We start from the raw sequence: 16,532 nt of genomic DNA, 5'->3' as shown, positions 1-16,532 counted from the left end.
TTGTGGCATGGCTGAGGACACAGACAAAAAACAAATTGAACAGCACTGGAGCAAGTACGCAGCCTTGCTTCACTCCATTCGAAATTTCAGATGCATCAGAAAAGTCACTGCTGGTGAGCACTTGCATTGTCATGTGGTCTTGGAACAGATGGATGATTTATATGAACCTTCTTGGGCAGCCCAGTTTATGTAGAATAGCCTGTAGTACTCCTTTTCTTTAGACCCTCTCTGTTGACCGTATCAAAAGCTTTGGTTAAATCAATGAAAACTGCGTAAGGGTCTATGTTCTGCTCTAAACATTTTTCCTGGACCTGCTTTCCAATAACGATCATGTCCATAATACTACGAACAGGTCTGAAACCACACTGCGCTTCTGGAAGATTCTCCTCATATATGTTTGCAATGAGTCTGCTCAGTAGAAGGCAAGCTAGTATTTTCCCTGCTGTACAGAGGAGAGCAATGGCTCTGTAGTTTCCGCAGTCAGCTTTGCTACCTTTGTTTTTGAACAGTAATACAATAATAGCATCTTTGAAGTCTTGTGGCATTTCTTCTTCCTCCCAAATGCTCCTCAAGATGTCATGGAACACCTTGATAAACTTTGGGCCTGCTACTTTATACAATTCTGCTGGAATACTATCTTTTCTGGATGCTTTGCCAGAGTTCTGTTGTTTAATGGCTTTCATAACTTCCGCAACTGATGGAGGGAAGTCGAGATCCTCTTTGATAGGTTTCTTGGGTAAATGATCAAGGACACGCCGATCAGTTGTGGATGGTCTATTGAGTAGACTATTGAAGTGTTCAGCCCATCTCTATTGCATTATATAGGTGCAAAGAACTGAACTATGGACATAAACTGAAATTATAATTCTTGAAATGTGTTTGCCAGCCAAAGAAGAGTTATCCCACACTAGACAAAGGAATGTGGTTTTCCCACCAGGAAGTTACTTCCAAAATACTTTGACAGACCATAAGAATGTATTTATATATTACATAAACAGACCCATCAAGCTAACAACTTGTGGAGGCAAACCTCACACTATTACAGCAGGGAAAAGATCGACTATCGTGTGTTTAATGGTCATTCTGCCGCACTGGAGGGGTAGAAACTAAATAATCTGCATTTTAGCAACCAACCCCAGTGGGAGAAGAAGCAGCAGATCACTTCCTTCAAGACAAACTCCATGTTGCCTGCCCCAGAGGTAGAAATAGACTTATCTGGAGGTATCCTTCAGAAGAATCCATTTCAAAGATTCATTGGACTATAAAAGAGAGGGGTAACAGAATCCTAAATTAGCCATCTTTCACCTAAGCAGACAAAGGTACCAGCCCTTTGACTTCTGGGGATCCTGACTCAGGAGTTTGATCAGCCATCTTGGTGAAAACATGGTGAGGATTTTATCTTGAACCAACTCTAGAGTGTTAAGTTTTAGTTATTAGAAAGGGTTTGAGCTTTATTTCTCTTGTAACCATTTCTGACTTTAATCCTTATACACGTACTCACTTAAAACCTCTCTCTTTGGAATTAAATAAACTTGGTTTATCTTTAATCTAAACCAATCCAGCGCTAGTTTGAACCAAACTGTTTGGTAACTCCAGTTAAAATAACAAACTGTTGGATATTGACTCTTTAAAGGAGCAATAAAACCTTAACATTCCTCTGATTGTGCCAGGACAGAGCTGGACATTTCAGAACACGTTTCAGGAAAATTTTGGGGCTGGGGAGAGCATGGAGTCACCTTACCAGTTGTTAACCAAGGCTGGGGGAGACCAGTAGAAGTCTGTGGTATTGCAGGCAGGCTCCTGGATCCAAAACATTGGACCAGAGCTGCCCAATACATAGACATAGAGTGCATGCTTGCTGCTGACTGTGGGTGTCCAAGGCAAAGAGCTACAATAGCGAAGCTTTAAGGCACTTAAGGGTTACAGGATGAGAGGTGACAACTCATCACCAGTTTGGATTGCATCCCAGAATGTGACACTTACCCTACTTTTCCTTTTCTTGAGCTAAATCCTGCAGTCCTTAGCCCTGGTCTGTACTAGAAAGTTATACCCACATAACTGCATCACTCAGGAGTGTGAAAAAACCAAACCCCTGAGTGGCATAATTAAGCCAATGTAAGTCCCTGTGTAGACAGCGCTAGGTCGATGAAAGAATTCTCCCCTCAGCCTAATTACCACCTCTCAGGGAGGTGGGTTATTTATGTTGATGGGAGAACTTTTCCCATCGGCATAGGCAGCGTCCACACTGAAGTGCCGCAGTTGCTCTGCTCTAGCATTTCAAGTGTAGACAAGTCCTTACTCAGCCCAACTTCCAGCAACTGATATTCCACCCCAACTCGCCACATTCCTTTTTAGACTAGCTAAGTGGAGGCTTGGTGCAGCTGAGTGTTAGAGGTATCATCCTCCCAAACCCACACTCAGTCACTCTTTTGAGACTTGTAGGCTGATGGTCTTGATTATAGGAGTGCATGCAGGTAATTCAGGTACCTGAGCAGCGATCCCTACATTGGGCAACTCGCACCATAAAACTGGAGGGTTGCTTTTTGTATGCAGATTTTTTTTTTAAATTGGTTTCTGCCTCAGATCAGCCTACTGCAGAGCCAGCATCCAGGGCTTTTTGATGCTCTGCTTTCTTAGATGGCCAGATAAATTTTCAGGTGGGTTGCATCTGAGTATACATCCCCGTCACCATGCAGGGATTTAGCCATATAACTCGGTGCATCAAAAGGCAAGCATATGCCTAAACAGGCTTTTTGGGGGGGTTTTAAAACACACATTACATTGTAAAGTTCTTAAGATCATTACACTCACACTGAAAACCAGAGTTCTGGCTTTCTGGCTCCTCTCCTGTGGCAAATGCTATTCACAAAGGGGGCATACCACAGGAGACACAAACTGGAGAGCACTGAAAATACCTTTCCTTTCCTCAGACTCTTGGCAGAGTCAATGTGATGCCGAAAACTTTCACGCTCCAATATATTCTCCAGGAGTTCTATGGAGTGACTCCTCTGCTGCCCTTTCAGTAACTCTTTCACCAGCCATTCTGGAAGCCAAGAGCTTTCTTCTCGTGCTTCTTCTGAAAAGCTCCTGAGGGAAACTGGAGAGGCAGCTTGCAATCTGGGGCCTCCTAGCGAAGTCCGGGCACGTCGAAATGAAGCCTCGGTTTCGGCCATCGACTCCCGTAGCTCATTCAGAATGCTGTCAGAACAAACACCAGAAGAGAGTCATGTACGGGGCAACGTCAGAGTACTGAAACCAATGATACTTGGCTCTTGTGTAGTGTTTTTCATCTGTACATCTCGAGTCACTTTACAGAGGGGGATAAGTTTTACTGTCCCTCTTAAAGATGGGGAAATGGTGATACTGAAAGGTGAAATGGCTTGCTCACTTCCACACATGACACTGGTGGCAGAGCCAGGAACAGAAAGCAGGTTGCTTAACTCCTAGGCTGTGTTCCTACCTACTAGAGAAGACTGCCTCTCTGAACTAAGTTAGGGAGATTTTGCTAGCTATTCCATACTTCTACTTCTCATTGTTGACAAATGGGAAAAGGCAATGAATGATGGTAGGGGGAAGCTAGAGCACACCATCAGTTTGGGGAGAGGGTGGTGAGGCACGCTACCAATCTCCCCCCGCCTAGTTTAGGCATTAGGCACTAGTGAGATTGTTGATCTTCCTTAGAATTTTCTGAAATTATTTTACAGCACTATATGATCTGGATACGGACCTGATCCTACAGCTCTTACTCCTATCAGTAGCCCCATTAACGAGAGTAAGGGCAGAAGAACTGGGTCCTTTGCGCACTTGCTGAATCTTGCCTCATCTGCAGGTCTGAAAAGCACAAACAATTTTTCTAGATGAAAGCAAATGAATTTCCCTAGTGGAACATGGAAGCCAAGAATAGTTATTTTCACATGATGATGATGTTCATGCTGCTAGGGTACACAAGACAATCTGTCATGCTAGCCTAGGAGAGTAAGAGCCCTTGATACAGGCTCTCCAACATATTTCCATAATGTATTTTCAATCAAATATAATTGAAAATAATTCCTATGTGGCTCAGGCCCCTATAAGCAGGAACCATCTTATGTTTCCCCAAGATGTAGCACATAACAAAATAATCACCGATGCACACTCGAGTACAGCTTACATTTGCCCAAACACTAACGATTCTTGTCTACTGGACTCATGTCTGTGAATGTACTTGCAAAGATATGTGATGGAGCAGCGATCCATATGGCAAGCTGCTTTTCTCCATCATGCGGGAGATCACGCTACATTGAAATGTCATGGTTTGTAATCACATGTGGGTTTGAAGTTGTGAGAGGATGATCTCATTTGTGCATTACTGAGATTTCTTGTTATCATTTACTGCCACAGTGAGAGTCATTCCTCCTAACACAAGAGAGCACATCAGCAGCAGCTGTGAAGTTTGCTCATGACAACAACATTGCCAGGAGTAAGGAGAAGTTAGCACCAAAATAATTTGACTGAGAACATAGACATGAAGCTAATGAACAATTAATCACCCATCTACCCCTGGCCAAAAAGATGCTCAAATTCAGTGCCCAATTCTTTTAAAGATGAAACCTAGGTTGTATTCACATATACACATGGGTTAACACAGGTTGTTGGAACTGAAATTAAATTAACAGAATCATAGAATCGTAGAACTGGAAGGGACCTCAAGAGGTCATCTAGTCCAGTCCCCTGCACTCATAGCAGGATTAAGTATCATCTAGACCAGTGCTACTCAAAGTGGTGGGTCCGCGGACAGGTGCCAGTCTACGAGCCATCAGCTGCCGGTCTGCGCGCATATTGGGAAAAAAAAACACCGGTCCCACACATCAGATAGCTTGAGAAGCACTGATCTAGACTATCCCTGACAGATGTTTCTCTAATCTGCTCTTAAAAATCTCCAATGACGGAGATTCCACAATCTCCCTGGGCAATTTATTCCAAGGCTTACCCACCCTGAAAGGAAGTTTTTCCTAATGTCCACCTAAACCACTCTTGCTGCAATTTAAGCCCATTGCTTCTTGTCCTAGCCTCAGAGGTTAATAAGAATAATTTTTCTCCCCCCTCCTTGTAACAACCTTTTATGTCCTTGAAAACTATTATCATGTCCCCCCCTCAGTCTTCACTTCTCCAGACTAAACAAACCCAATTTTTTTCAATCTTCCCTCATCAGTCATATTTTCTAGACTTTTAATAATTTTTGTTGCTCTTCTCTGGACTTTCTCCAATTTGTCCACATCTTTCCTGAAATGTGGTGCCCAGAACTGGACACAATATTCTAGTTGAGGCCTAATCAGCGTGGACTAGAGCAGAAGAATTACTTCTCGTGTCTTGCTTACAACACTCCTGCTAATACATTCTAGAATTATACTTGGGTTTTTTTGTTTTTTTTTTGCAACAGTGTTACACTGTTGACTCACATTTAGCTTGTGATCCACTCTGACTCTCAGATCCCTTTCCACGGTACTCCTCGCTAGGCAGTCATTTCCCATTTTGTATGTGTGCAACTGATTTTTCCTTCCTAAGTGGAGTACTTTGTATTTGCCCTTATTGAATTCTATCCTATTTACTTCAGACCATTTCTCCAGTTTGTCCAGATCATTTTGAATGTTAATCCCATCCTCCAAAGTACTTGCAACCCCTCTCATCCTGGTATCATCCACAGATTTTATAAGTGTACTCTCTATGCGATTATCTAAATCATTGATGAAGATATTGAACAGAATCAGACCCAGAATTGACTGTTTTGACAAAATTGACAGTCTTGCTTGGGGCCAGTGTCATTCTGAGCTCTTGGTAGTGTGCTAGCTTCCTGATATGGATGGGAAGCATGACTAGTGCCAGCTGTGATGTTGCACTTCATATGCTTTATAAAAATATGTTTATAAGTGTGAATATGATGTAACTGGAATATGCTTGATGCAAAAGGTCTCTTGTAAGGTATCATTACAAAGCTCATAATCTACTGAGTGTGTTCATCCTATTTGTATGAATGTATCATTCTTGTATCTGAAACTAGGAATATGAAGTATAACTCTGAGGTACTACTGTAATTATGCAAAGTGTGGGCCATTAATGGTGGTTTAGAATCTTGATGGCTCCCATTGACTAGGACAATTAGTTTTAAATGGTTTATTTACCTGCAAGCCTTCCTATTTTCCTGGGGGTCAGCCCTGGAAGAATGGAGGCTGAGGTCTCACAGGACATGTGAACATGTCACCTGATACTGGAATCCATCTTAAACCTGGTGCTTTTCCATATAGAAGGCGGGGTGGGAACCCAGAGAGACAAAAGATTCCCGCCTTGTGCAAAGATATAAAAGGGAGTAGAACAGAACAAAAGGGGTCCAGTCATGAGAAAACCCCTAGTTTCCACCTAAGATGTCTGCTGGAACTGACAAGGACTGTACCAGGGGAAAGGACTGGGCCCAGACTAGGAAGAAGTCTAGTCTGTGAAAGAAGCTTATTGGAACATCTCTGAGGGTGAGATTTACCTGTAATCAGTTTCTTAATGTATTAGGCTTAGACTTGAGAGTTTTGTTTTATTTTGCTTGGTAACTTACTTTGTTCTGTCTGTTAGTACTTGAAACCACTTAAATCCTACTTTTTATACTTAATAAAATCATTTTTGTTTATTAATAAACCCAGAGTAAGTGATTAATACCTGGGGGAGCAAACAGCTGTGCATATCTCTCCATCAGTGTTTTAGAGGACAGACAGTTTATGAGTTTACCCTGTATAAGCTTTATAAAGAGTAAAACAGATTTGGGGTTTGGATCCCATTGGGAACTGGGTGTCTGGGTGCTGGAGATAAGTGACCTGGTGAGCAGTTTTTGGTTAAAGTCTGCGGCTTTGGGGGCGTGGACCAGATCTGAGTCTGTGTTGCAGCAGGCTAGCGTGTCTGGCTCAACAAGACAGGGTTCTGGAGTCCCAAGATGGCAGAGAAAATGGGCTCAGAGGTAAATTCAGCACGTCAGGTGACAGTCCCAAGGGGATCTCTGTGATCAAACCTTTCACACTAGTTTAGTCAGTTTAGAACATTCTCTTAACTTTCATTTTTCTTTGTGGTAGGCAATCCCACAGTGCAGTCCACCAATCCCATAATCCAGTGCACCAAATGTAACAAGGAGCATTCTGTGCCTGCATGCTATGCTCCCCACACCACATTATGTATCACTACGGTAATGTTACGTCACCAGGATGTTCTGGGGCAGTATAAATAGCCTGGAAGGTGTAGGCAACACGTCCCTTATTGACCACAACCATTTATTTTCTGGCAGATTGTGAAGTTCTTGTGCCAGCCATATCTGTGATGGATTGACCAACAACTTGGGCCAAGGATGAAGTGAGGACTATGATCATGACCCAGGATGATGTATGGATTCAGTCCAAACTCTATTACCCAACATCAGTAAGTCTTTTGATTTTGGTCAAACTGACAGAAAGGGAAACCCAAGAGGTGTCAGTCTCTGAAGGCTGGGTACGAAGGCTGGACAGAATGCCAGTACTTTGTGATTAATTAACACAACTCAATCCTAATGCCCCCTTCTGATACTACGTCCCAGTCTGACACCAGTCTTGCCCATCTGCCAAGCGGTAGCAGATGTCAGGACCTTGCAGGTCAGCTTTTCCAGCAGAGCAGAAATCAGTGATACAGATTCTGGGTACATTCTAAGGCCAGGTCTACACTAAAAAGTTAGGTCAACCCAGCTACGATGCTCAGAGGTGTGAAAAACACAGCTCTGATGGACATAGTTAAACCGACCTAATCCCTGGTGTAGATAGCGGTAAATTGATAGAAGAATTCTGTCGACCTACTTACCGCATCTCGTGGAAGTGGATTAACTACAGCAATGGGAGAACCCCTCTGTGACACTCTATACCTTGGGGGAGCACCCTGTAACCTACCTCTTCATCATTTTTATATCATTGTAATATTTCATATAAAGCATGCCATGTAAGGTATCACAGGAAAAGTTATGATCTGCTGAAAGCCATTGTTCTATCTAAATATGTATATCAGTGCATATGAAATTATGAGATTGTGCTGTATGGTTGTCACTAAAATATACTGTGAATTGGGGAATCACCCAGATATTAGCTCCCCAGAAACCACAAGGGAGCTAACCAATGCCCAGATGGATGTTGAACAATCATCAGCAGCCATTGTCCAGCAAGGGAGTTACAGTTCAATGACAGGTTTCAGAGTAGCAGCCGTGTTAGTCTGTATTCGCAAAAAGAAAAGGAGGACGTGTGGCACCTTAGAGACTTACCTCATGAAAGCTTATGCTCAAATAAATTTGTTAGTCTCTAAGGTGCCACAAGTACTCCTTTTCTTTTTACAGGTTTCAGAGTAACAGCCGTGTTAGTCTGTATTCGCAAAAAGAAAAGGAGTACTTGTGGCACCTTAGAGACTAACCAATTTATTTGAGCATGAGCTTTCGTGAGCTACAGCTCACTTCATCGGATGCTTACCGTGGAATCCGATGAAGTGAGCTGTAGCTCACGAAAGCTCATGCTCAAATAAATTGGTTAGTCTCTAAGGTGCCACAAGTACTCCTTTTCTTTTTTCTTTTTACAGTTCAATGACTCTCTTGCACAAGGCCACACTAGGGGAACTGCTCAGCCTTGCCTGGTGACTCAGCAATGCCCACCTGACATGCCTGGACTTGTGTTCTCCAAGCACTTGGAATGAGGATATAAAATAGAGAGCAGAGGCCGCATGCTTTGTCCTGTCTCTTCCCCCACCTACGCTGAAGGGAATGAGAACTCTGGAGCTGAGGAGATCGGTCCCCAGGCTAACAGACAGAGCTTGCATACAGGGCAGTCCTTAGGCATATGCAACATACACAGCTGCCTAGGGCACCTGAAAATTTGGGGCACCACCAGGTCTTAGTGTCCACCATTCTGGCTTTCCTATCTCTGTTCTGACCCTTCCTGCAGGCTCCCACAGCTGGCTGCTGCAGCCTGGTGAGTCTTCCTCGGGAGGGGATCTAGTAGTTAAAAGTGAAAAAGCATTCCAGCCAGCCAGACCTATTAGCACAACATTGAAACTGTTAAAGAGCCATTCAAGGGGTAATGAAGCCATTTAACAGGCATTTGCCAAACCCCAGGTATATACTGTCAGTTTCTGAATTTACTGACAAAAACAGTGGTGCATTACTGTAATATTTACTCAGAACATGTCAGTCTACAGGCCTTTAGTTTAAAATGTGCTTTAAAAATATTTCATTAGTGAGTTGGTGAAGATTATAAAATCGTATCTCCAAAAAATCCTTGCATAGATTTTTAGATACACAATCATCTTTAGCCTTAAATGCTGGGATCTTCAGACACATAGTTTTTTAAATAAATCCTTCAAAAAGACCACCCTTATCTAAAATACACATTTTAATTACTATAGTAAAAAGAACTTGCTTCCAAAGACTTCCTGTCCTTCCCTGTCTCCCTTCACCCCCTCTCCCCCTACCCCCCATTGAAGAGAGCCCTTAAAGAGACAACACTCCTTTCTTTCCAGATAGCTGGACAAAGTTTCCCTTTCTTTACTTCTGACTATCTGATGAACTACTTTTAAGAGAACCCTCCAGCAAAATCAGTACCTTAATAAGATATAAAATCCTTTGTTATGCCTAAAATCTTTGGAAACATATTTTTTAAAGTTGGTGAAATTTCATAAGCATGTCTATTGTTATGGAGATTACACAAAGTAAATTAATGTTCCCTTTTTCTAAAAGCAATGAACATTGTTATGAACACACTTAACCTCTGTGACTGATTAACTTAAAATAATGTCTTTGTTTCAGTGAGTTAAATATGTAGTAATCTGGAATGATTATTTTATGAAGGCTTAAGAGTACATTTAAAATATAAAATCAGCTTAGAAATACTGATTAAGAAAATGTAAAACAGAGAAGAGCTCCATCATGTATTCCATAATATTTAATGTTGTATTCAGCAAGACAGCTGACTCACCCTTACTACAAAGTTTTTGAAAATAAATGTCTGACAAACTTCAGAGCATATCAAAAAACCTGTGACTGACATTTTTTATTCCCAAGTTTAGTGCTTTTAAATAGGTAACTTCTGCATGTCCATTCTGCATGAGGGAGAGAGTACAGGGGTCTCTGCGGGGAACTGTGACTCTCCGCCACCTTGAAGCAGGCCGGACATCTCGTTATCCTTTGCTGTCTCATCCCTCCCTCCCCTCCGCCCCACACTGGGCTACAAGCTTGGGCTGCCGTGGGGCACCAGTTTAATAATACTGTGTAGGGCCCCATAAATCCTAAGGATGGCTCTGCCTGCATATGAAGGCTGTAACTAATATGCAGTATCCAGTGGGATGAGAAAAACTGCTTAGTCCGGATACTGCCTAGTTTATTAAGGTTGAGAATTTAGACTGGGTGCTTATCTTTTATTTTCATTTGGTAACTACTCTGAATTTTGCCTATCACTTATAATCACTTAAAATCCATCTTTTGTAATCAATAAACTTATTCTAATGTTTATCCTTATCAGTGAGTTTGACTGAAGTGCTTGATAAATCTGCTCAGGTTACAAAGGCTGGTGTTATGTCCATTTTCCACTGATGAAGTGATGAACAAATTAATAAACCTGCATTGCTCAAGAAAGGGTCTTGAGCAGTGCAAGATGGTATATTCTGGTGGTACAAGGCTGGGAGCAGGGATGATTTGGCTGGTGCCTTTTTCTGTGTGATTCATGAATGTCTCCAGGAGCATTCAGGCAATCTGGTTGGGTGTGGGGCTCCACGTGTGGGTCTACTGGAGGGGTTTGCTACTTGTCACCAGTAAGGCATTGAGACAACCAAGATTACTGAGTTAAGGGGGCACAGCAGACCCACAGTCCCCGGTTGCACCTCAGGGATACCGTCACATCCTCCACAGGCATCGACTTCCCCTCCGGCTAGTGGGTCCTTGACCCCCCCACCCCACCCTGGCCCCACCTCTTCCCTGCCCTCGCCCCACCTCATTCCACTCCTCCCCCAAAGTCCCTGCCCCCATTCCACCCCCTTCCCCTAAGTCCCCACCCCTTCCCCACCTCCTCCCCTGAGCATGCTACATCCCCACTCCTCCCCCTCCCTCCCGGAAAGTCCTAAGTGCTGCCAAACAGCTGTTAGGCAGCAAGGGGAGGGGTGGGAAGCGCTGGGAGGGAGGGGCAGGAGCGGGGATGCGGCACGCTCGGAGGGTGGGAGAAGGAGGTGACAAGTGGGAAGCTTGGCTGCCGGTGGGTGCAGAGCACCCGCTTATTTTTCCCTATAGGTGCTCCAGCCCCAGAGCACCCATGGAGTCGGCACCTATGACACCCTCCCACCACTGTAATGAGTGTCTACACTGAAGCGCTACAACAGCGCAGCTGGGCCACTGCAGTGGTTTAAGTGTAGACATAGCTGTAACGTAACTTGCTCTAGTTACAAATATACTAGTCCTGGAACAGAGATGCAGGCAATCACTTCATTCAGAAATCTCAGTCCACCACCAAAGGTCAGTTTCCAGCATACAACTCTGCCTCAGTCTAATCAGAGCGAGCAGAGCGCAGACTCTCCTGCTACTCGCACAGTTCCCTCTACCCCAAACTTGTATAACAAAAAGTATACCACCACAAGCATTTCTTCCAAGACTAAAAACATTGCTCACGTGCTAAGAAATTCAATACAGGTTGCGAAGTCAAGATTGTCATGTCAAGAGATACCTTTATTAGTAGGTTTCAGAGTAGCAGCCATCTGTTTGCTCAAAAAGAAAGGAGTACTTGTGGCACCTTAGAGACTAACAAATTTATTAGAGTATAAGCTTTTGTGGGCTACAGCCCACTTCATCACAGCCCATGAAAGCTTATGCTCTAATAAATTTGCTAGTCTCTAAGGTGCCACAAGTATTCCTGTTCTTTATAAGTAGGGATCTCACCAGGACTGTTTTAGAAGCACCTGGAAGCCTCCTCTTACAAAAGCAGATGTTGTCAAATGTCTAAGTTATGGGATGAGCTGCAGTTTAAGCCCCTTTTAGTCCCTCTTGAGTGGACCTCTCTGCAGATAGGTTTTGCTATCTTCACCCCTTCTGGAAAGGGCCACATAGTCCTACCATGCTTAGATGATGCTGCAGCCCTCCTGTTTACCAATTCGGATAACATGACAGCCCCACCTTTGGCACATTAGCCCTTTTCCTCCAAAAACCAGTGGCTGATTAATGTAACTTCAAGACTTCTTCAAAAGAAACTATTATGTATTCAACCAAAGATACACAGCATGCAAAGCAAAAAGCCTCCATGCCTGGGTCTCACCTAAACTTTGTTCTTTCCTTCCAAGTTTTGGGTAAGTTCCACTCAGCCCAGTCCTCCTACACTTGGCCTGGGAAAGACAGACAGTCCCTACAATGTTCTCCTAGTGCAGGGGTGGGCAAACTACGGCCCGCAGGCCGCATCCAGCCAACCGACCTTTTAATCCGGCCCTGGAGCTCCCACCGGGGAGCTGGGTCGGGGGTTTGCCCCGCTCCATGGGTGACATGGCTCTGTGGAGCTCCCGGAAGCAGCGGCTTGTCCCCCCTCCACAATACACTACAGCAGTGGTGAGCCGGAACCAGGACAGACATGGGACCAGGACACAACCTTGTGCCCTGTGCATCAGGCTGGGCTCTGGGACAAATACAATGGCAGCAGCAGAAGAGGAAGAAGAAGAAGAAGAAAGGAAGGGGAATAACTACTGGCAATAACCAAGGGCATTAACAGGAAAGGGTTTAAAAAAAAAGACCCTCAGGCTTCCCCCCAGTGTCTATTGCAATGCTCCTTCCTTCCATCTCCTCCCTCGCGCTGTCCCGAGCAGCGGGGGACTTGGCACCGCTTTCTCTAAGCGCCCACAACAAAACCTTCCCCATGGCAGCAGCAAGCGCTCCGGGGCGGGAGCAGGCTAGCGACTCCCCAGGCTGCGCACAGCAGAGCGGGACCCAGCGGGGAGCGACGCCCCGAGCCCGCGCACAGCCCGGAGGGGAAGGCGCGCGGCGACACCCCTCAGACATCTGGCTCCGCGGCTAGAGGAGGCGGGGCGGGGCGGGGCGGGGCGGGGCTGGGCGCGGGGAGCACCTGCGGCTCCTGGCCGGCGCAAGCCGCAGCCCTGGTTGCTTGACAACAGCGAGCCCACCACGCTGCTGCCGCCGGGGCTCGGCCCGGGCCCGCAGGCTGGAGGGGGAAAGGGGGCTCACCTGCCGCGGGGGAATGTTTCCAGCTTTCCGGATGCAGAGCGCGGTCGCGCTGCCTTCCTCAGAGCCATGGTCTCCGGGCACCCCCAGCCAAGCCCGCTCAGCGGCAGCAGCCCGTGCCCCGCCGCACTGCAGGGCGCTGCAGACCTGGCACGTGGGGTTGCTCCCCGCCCTGCTCCGCGGGCCTGGCACGTGAGGCCAAGGATTGCACTGGGCTGGCGGGAACAGCGCTGCAAAGTGCGATCACCCTTCTCCTCAGCTTAATGGTGCTCCTGCAGCGTGGTCTGCTGCCCGGGGCTGCGGCGCAGCCTCTGCAGAACGCATCTCTCCGGGGGCTGGCCCTCGGCCCCCTGGCTAAAAGGGAGAGGGGGTGCCGCAATAGTGAGCAAAAGAAGTAAAATTTCAGCGCTAGCCCTGATCTGAAGAGTTTATTAAAAATGCCCACAGAAGAGCAGCCCCTGCTTGGCAAAATTTAGTCACTTCATGTAATAAACAGAACTTTCCCCCAATCTATGGAGCTGTCAGTTATAGGCAGGAAAATGCCACCCTTGACTGACACTAGGGGTAAATCATTTTTCCTCTCCCGCCCAGTCAGGGCAAGAGAAGATCAGAAAAGAATACGTGCAGCTATTGTCACTTGCTTTTAATTTCATTTTGCCAGGTTTCAAAAGAACAGCAAGGAGCAGGGTTGTTAAAGCTAGTGTGTTTTGCAAAAAAAAGGCCGATTCCAGCACGGAATATACGCAATTTGAGATTAGCAAGGATGTTAGATATAGAAACATTTTGCTGATAAAAGAATCCCACCTCAGGGTGTCAGAGAGACAGTGTGAAAAGTAATACAATTTAAAACCCTGTAAAACAATCAGCCAGGTGGGTGAATCTACAAAGGTATTTAGGCACCTAATGGAATCAATAGAAACTACTCAGTGAATAGAACAGGAGTACTTGTGGCACCTTAGAGACTAACAAATTTATTAGAGCATAAGCTTTCGTGGGCTACAGCCCACTTCATCGGATGGAACATATGGTAAGAAGATATATATATACATACAGAGAAGGTGGAAGTTGCCATACAAACTGTAGGAAGCTAATTAATTAAAAAACTTTTGTAGTGATAATCAAGATGGCCCATTTAGAATGTAACAGTGGCAGAATCAGGACCCATATGGGCAGAATATTTTAAAAAACTGAATGATGTGGAGTGGCCCAACAATTGCCCATCAAAACCCATGGAGAGAGGGAGTATCAGCATTGTTCCCTTTGTTCTTTTATTAATACGGTAGAATACATACCTCTGTGATTCAAAGCTACTGCATCTCCCTCCAGAGAACATCCTTTAAAGTTATGGGTAACACTATGTGTTTGTCTGTGTCATGGTTTTCATGAGAGAGACAAGATATGTGACATGATGGGGGGGTTTTTGGTGGTGGAAGGTACAAGCTTTCAAGCTTTACAGAGCTCTTCTTTTGGTCTGAGAAAGAGTGTCTAAACTAAATGCAGATTAGGACAGATTGGCGGAGACCACTTGAGATGTAATCCACAACTGAGGGTTAGGTTGTTAAGCATAACCATAATAATAACTTTCATGACATTAACCATACAGAAGCCACCCGACTTACCCAATCGTTCTGTTCTGGAAAGCCTTGCATAACTTGAATTTTGTGTAAGTCAGAAATGTATAGCTGTACATTACGCAAAAATTTCCACAACTCGAAAATCCTATTTCTGGCTTATGGAACTTTTTCCGTAAGTGCGAGTTTGTGTAAGTCGGGTCTTGCATAACCCAGGGAGTGTTTGTATAACTTGTCTTTCCCTTCCACACCCCACACTATAGAAGTCTTGGAGTGAAATCCTGGCCCCACTGAAATCAATGGAAATTTTGCCATTGACTCCAGTGGGGCCAGGATTTCACCCATTATCTTTAAACTCATTAATAAGGAAGGTTTTGCCATGAATTAAAAAAGAATCCAAGAATGCCTGTATGTATGTCCAGTACAGTGCAATATGGGACAGTGACCTGGATATTTTGCTCTAAATAAGTTTACCCATGACTTTTGCATTTTTTCTATAAATTCGTGACTCTTACTTCTTTATTTTATTTCCCATGACAGCCTGAGTTACTAAGGTTCCAAATTATTTACCATTAAGTTATTTTCTATGTTAAAAATTTCTATTTAAAACTAATATTTGGAATACGTTCATTTTACATTACTTTATTTGCATACCTATTCTAAAATTTGCTTTTAATCAATCAGTTGCTAATGGTTAGCAAACATTTCCTCCTTTTTATATATCAACTTAAATCTTGATAAGTGTTTCTTTAGCCTTTGTTAATGTGTTAATTGTTTATTTTTATGTTGTTAATTGGCCATTGCTCTTTGTTTGCTAAATGCTTCATGAACTTTTTTCATCTTACAGGAGGGAGCATAACTTGTCTCTAGCCTCTTTTGAATCTGGCCATCGTTGGTGCAAGAGACATCTCCTCTGGAGCTTATACCCCCTAAAATAGAATTCCTAATCACTTCATTGCCATTCTGTCTCATAACAATCTCAGCTAGAATACAGGTTTCAGAGTAACAGCCGTGTTAGTCTGTATTCGCAAAAAGAAAAGGAGTACTTGTGGCACCTTAGAGACTAACCAATTTATTAGAGCATAAGCTTTCGTGAGCTACAGCTCACTTCCTCAGATGCATATCGTGGAAACTGCAGCAGGCTTTATATATACACAGAGAATATGAAACAATACCTCCTCCCACCCCACTGTCCTGCTGGTAATAGCTTATCTAAAGTGATCATCAGGTGGGCCATTTCCAGCACAAATCCAAATACACAAGCACAAATACAAGATCTCTTATCTGTAAATTCCTCACACCCTAACTTCTGTAACAGGGATATATTTAAGGACCTAAAGTCAGTGGGAGTTTTGCCCAAGTTAGAATTGCAGGATCAGGCCCTAAGACTGTAAAGCATTTTGAAATTTGAGCACTTATCCTACAAACACTTACACTAGACAATATGGTAGCATAACTTCATTGTGTAGTATGTATATTTATTGTCTTGCCAACAAACTAAGGCACTAGTCCTGCAGACTCTTAAGCACAATTTTAAGTTTCAATGGGAATACTCCTGTGCTTAAAGTTAAGCATGTGTATAAACAGGAGTATTCCCATTGAAACAGGATCAGGGCTACAGTTTGTAGGTAAGACACTATACATAAAGTCTTCTGTCATATGGCTTCTGATGGTGCAAACAAATATTGGGTAAGCAATGTCGCCACTTTAACACGGTAGCATCATCTGGAGACATCAAGCAC

The 16,532-nt window shown here is 44.1% G+C and overlaps 1 protein-coding gene across 1 annotated transcript in view; it reads right to left on the bottom strand.

Moving 5' to 3' along the window:
- LOC311521453 (cilia- and flagella-associated protein 337-like) overlaps positions 1–13,426 on the bottom strand; it is a 75,477-nt gene extending 62,051 nt beyond the window's left edge. The window contains exons 1-2 of the mRNA XM_084629787.1: positions 13,223–13,426; positions 2,916–3,198 (exon numbers count right to left, since the gene is read on the bottom strand). Of these exons, the coding sequence (XP_084485913.1) occupies positions 2,916–3,198; positions 13,223–13,290 (351 nt within the window). The 5' untranslated portion in view covers positions 13,291–13,426. The remainder of the gene's footprint in view (positions 1–2,915; positions 3,199–13,222) is intronic.
- Positions 13,427–16,532: the final 3,106 nt, after the last annotated feature.

This window comes from Lepidochelys olivacea, assembly GCF_965140295.1.
Source record: "Lepidochelys olivacea isolate rLepOli2 genome assembly, chromosome: 1".
Taxonomy (NCBI): domain Eukaryota; kingdom Metazoa; phylum Chordata; order Testudines; family Cheloniidae; genus Lepidochelys; species Lepidochelys olivacea.
Note: the sequence above shows the minus strand (reverse complement) of the source record. Positions and strands in the feature narration are given on the sequence as shown.